The sequence below is a fragment of the Pipra filicauda genome, unplaced genomic scaffold (assembly GCF_003945595.2).
Source record: "Pipra filicauda isolate LSUMZ 115617 unplaced genomic scaffold, ASM394559v2 scaffold1022_size37222_pilon, whole genome shotgun sequence".
NCBI lineage: Eukaryota > Metazoa > Chordata > Aves > Passeriformes > Pipridae > Pipra > Pipra filicauda.
In genome coordinates, this window is record NW_024103455.1 from 26687 (window position 1) to 30712 (window position 4026).

General features: G+C 68.6%; 1 protein-coding gene across 2 annotated transcripts; it reads right to left on the minus strand.

The window, feature by feature from the left end:
• Window positions 1-236: 236 nt before the first annotated feature.
• On the minus strand, window positions 237-3602 carry LOC113982768 (zinc finger protein CKR1-like). Of its 2 annotated transcripts, XM_027711274.2 has the most exons (3): window positions 2954-3602; window positions 2376-2493; window positions 237-1641 (listed from the first exon to the last, which is right to left on the minus strand). In XM_027711274.2, the coding sequence occupies exons 2-3, from the start codon at window positions 2461-2463 to the stop codon at window positions 335-337; spliced, it is 1395 nt and encodes a 464-aa protein (XP_027567075.1). In that variant the 5' UTR covers window positions 2464-2493; window positions 2954-3602; the 3' UTR covers window positions 237-334. The 2 variants fall into 2 exon arrangements, with proteins under 2 accessions (XP_027567075.1, XP_027567079.1); XM_027711278.2 differs by lacking the exon at window positions 2954-3602 and having other exon boundaries at window positions 237-1638; window positions 2376-2939.
• Between the last annotated feature and the right edge of the window lie 424 nt (window positions 3603-4026).

A 4026-nucleotide genomic window follows, 5' to 3' on the forward strand; every position in this document is an offset into this window, starting at 1 on the left:
ACACACAAAGTGACTCGGGGGGGGCTCATCCCCAAGTCCTTGGGCTTGTCCTCAAGCCGAGTTTCCGCTCGGGGCACCGTCCTTCCTCCCCATCCGTCACTCTAAGGGAGGGTCTTGGTCCTTCAGGGGGTCTCGGCCCCTCAGGGCTCCTCCGTCACTCCAAGGGAGGGTCCCGGTCCTTCAGGGGGTCTCAGCCCCTCAGGGCTCCTCTGTCACTCCAAGGGAGGGGTCTCGGTCCTTCAGGGGGTCTCGGTCCTTGAAGGGGTCTTGGCCCCTCAGGGCTCCTCCGTCACTCCAAGGGAGGGGTCTTGGTCCTTCAGGGCGTCTCAGCCCTTCAGGGGGTCTCGGCCCCCGAGGCCTCCTCGGCGCCGTGAGCTCCCGGTGAGTCCGTGATGACTTGGGGCTCGTCCCCGACCTGGGGCCGGGTCCCGGCGAGGGGTGGCCCTGCGGCCTTGTGGAGGTGGCTGCGGCGGTGCTTGGCGAGGTGGGAGGCCTGGCTGAAGGCCTCGCCGCACTCGGGGCAGCCGAAGGGCCTCTCTCCGGTGTGGACGCGCCGGTGGCGCTCGAGGTGCGAGGCCCAGGCGAAGCCCTTCCCGCAGAGGCCGCAGGCGAAGCCCTTGCGGGCGGCGTGGCCGCGCTGGTGCGCCAGGAACGGGGCGGCCTCGCCGAAGCGCTTCCCGCAGTCGCCGCACTTGTAGGGCCGGTCGGGCGAGTGGGTCTTGCGGTGCTGCAGCAGGTGGGCCTTCTGGGCGAAGCGCCCGCCGCAGCTGCCGCAGGGGAAGGGCCGCTCGCCGGTGTGGACGCGCCGGTGCCGCTCGAGGTGCGAGGCCCACACGAAGGCCTTGCCGCAGTCGGCGCAGCGGTGCGAGCGCTCGGGCCGGTGGTGGCGGCGCTGGTGCCGCGCCAGCGCCGGCCCGGCGCGGAACAGCCGCCCGCAGTGGCCGCAGCGCAGGGCCCGCCGGCCCAGGTGGGCGCCCCGGTGCCGCGCCAGCTCCGCGCTCTGCCGGAAGGTCTTGCCGCAGGCCGGGCAGCGGTGAGGCCGCTCGGCGGCGGCGGAGTGGCCGCGCCGGTGCTTGGCCAGGTGGGAGGCCTGGCTGAAGCGCTCGCCGCACTCGGCACAGCCGAAGGGCCGCTCGCCGGTGTGGACGCGCCGGTGCCGCTCGAGGTGCGAGGCCCAGGCGAAGGCCTTGCCGCAGTCGCCGCAGCGGTGGGGCCGCGGGGCCGCGCCGGCGAAGCGCTGGCCGCCGCCCCGGCCTCCCCGGTGCGGGCGGTCGCCGGCGTGGCCGCGCCGGTGCTGCCGCAGGTGCGAGCTCTGGCTGTAGGTCTCGCCGCACTCGGGGCAGCCGAAGGGCCTCTCCCCGGTGTGGACGCGCCGGTGCCGCTCCAGGTGGGAGGCCCACGGGAAGCTCTTCCCACAGTCGGCGCAGCCGAAGGGCCGATCCCGGCACGGCCCCTCCTCGGGCTCGGGTTTGGGCACCGCCGCCGGGGTTCCGGGGGGCACGGCCCGGTCCGGGCGCTTGGCTTTGCGCCGGTGGGAGCCGAGGGGCTTCTCCCGCTCCGAGACCGCCCCCGGACCCTCGGCGGGCTCGGCTGCTCCGGCGTCTTCCACCGCCGCCTTTTCGCTCAGCAGCCCCTGAGCTGCTGGGAGAGGGAGGAAGAAGAGAGAGGAGGAGGAGGAGAAGGAGGGAAACGGGAGTGAGCGGCCCCCAGAGGAACGAGGGTGGGGTGGAAATCCAGGGAGCAGCAACAGGATTCCCCCTAAAACTGGAGGAGGGAGGGAGATGTGGCAGCAGGAGCTGATCCCAGTTCCGGCTGGATTTCCAGTTTAAATGAGGGGAGATCAAAATAATGTTCTCCTGAGGGAAAAGGAATTAAGGAGAGGGCTGGGGGGGGGTTGGGAAATCTCCCTAAAAACCCACCCGGATCCCCCCCATCCCCTCTTCCCATGGGAGCTCGGAGAGGAGAGCAGGGAAAGAGGAATTCAGGGGGTTTTTACCCAGGGACAGGAGGGTCTCGTAGAGGAGAGGAGAGCAGGGAAAGAGGAATTCAGGGGGGTTTTTTTACCCAGGGACAGGAGGGTCTCGGAGAGGAGAGCAGGGAAAGAGGAATTCAGGGGGGTTTTACCCAGGGACAGGAGGGTCTCGGAGAGGAGAGCAGGGAAAGAGGAATTCAGGGGGTTTTTTACCCAGGGACAGGAGGGTCTCGTAGAGGAGAGGAGAGCGGGGAAAGAGGAATTCGGGGGGTTTTACCCAGGGACAGGAGGGTCTCGTAGAGGAGAGGAGGGAAAGAGGAATTCGGGGGGGTTTTTTTACCCAGGGACAGGAGGGTCTCGTAGAGGAGAGCAGGGAAAGAGGAATTCAGGGGGGTTTTTTTACCCAGGGACAGGAGGGTCTCGTAGCTCTCGTGCATCACGTCCCGGTACAGCTCCTTCTGCCGCGGGTCCAGCGGCGCCCAGGGCTCCATGGCGGGAGAACGATCCCAAAAATCGCCTGCCTGGGGGGGGGGGGGGGGAATATCCCCCGACACGGAGGAATTTCTCCCCTCCGGTGCTTCCTGCTTTTTTGACTTCCAGAAATATCGGGGGTTCCGCGACGTTCCCTCCCTCCCTCCAGGACTAATCCCGAGCTCGGTGGGAACAGGGGAAGGGGGTTCGAGGGTCGCTGCTTGCCCCCCACCCTTCCCACGGACCGCATCCCATGGGAACCTCCGCCTCCCGGTCCTCCCAGTCCTCCCAGTCCCCCCAGTCACTCCCAGTCCCCCCAGTCACTCCCAGTCCCACTCCCACCGGGGCGATGTGACCCCTGGAGGGGGGAGCTGGGCTGTGGATCCCAAACCCTCTCCATCCCCTTTCTCCATTGTCCTCTCCTTGGGAACATCCCCCAGGGGCTCATCCTGCCCGCCCAGGACCCTCCTGGGCACCGGGACCCCCCCTCGGCTCCCCCTCCCCCGTTACCTGCCGATCCCGGAGCCGCTTCCACGGGGGTTTCCTTGGGGAAAAGGCTCCTCCCTTCCCAGGCGGGACCCCCGGGGACCCCCCAGGACCTCAAATCCCCCCCCTCGGCAGGACACAAAGGGGGGTTTCGGGCCGGGTTTGAGCTCCGGAAACCCGGAGCCGGTATCCGGGAGGGAGGAGATGCCGAGAGGAGCAGCCGAGCTCGCTCACCCAGAGCCCTCTAGAGGTAACTCAACCATCAGCCCCCCCAAAAAAAACCTCCCACGGGCCCCCCCGGCACCGTGCGGGGCTCAGGGGACCCCGCCCCGCTCCGGCTCCATCACCCCGATGGACCCTCCCGGGTGGGACCCGAGGAATTTGGGGACCCCCGGCAGGGTCGGGGTGGGAAAGGTGGGAAGGGGCTCTCCGGGACAACCCCCCCCCAGGCCGGGCTGGGGGTCCTGGGGCAGCGGGACACCCCCCCCCCCGGTGGTACCCGAGAATTTGGGGACCCCCGACCCTGCTGGGGAGGGGTCGGGAGAGCAGGGACAGGGTGGGAAATATGGGAAATATGGGAAGGGGATCTCCGGGACACCCCCCAGCCCGGGATGGGGGTCCTGGGGCAGCGGGACACCCCCCCCCCCTCCCGGTGGGTGAGCCAAAAATCCGCTGTTCCAGGGAAAAAGAGGGGAAAAAAGGCGAATCCGGAGGCGCCGGAGCCGCGGGACCCCCCCCCCACCCCGGGTGGGAAAGGTCCTCCCCCCCCGGAGACGACGGTCCCGAAGGGAATCCCGCGAGTCACCAAAATCCCGGGATTTTGGGGGGTCCAGGGGTGGAACCCCCCCCAGCATCCTTTGGGATCCCTCAAATCCCGGGATTTTTCCCCCCCCCCCCCCCGTTTCAGGGTCCCGTGGGATTCCCGGGCGATCCTGGACCCCCCCCGGGGTGAGTGATCCCGGAATCCTGGAATTCCGGGATTTTTCTCCCCTCCCTCGCACTGAAATCTGGGATTTCAGGGGGGAGTTTCGCCTGGGAATTCCCGGGGGGTGAGTCCCGGGATTTGGGGTGAATCCAGAGGGATTTGGGAATGGTCT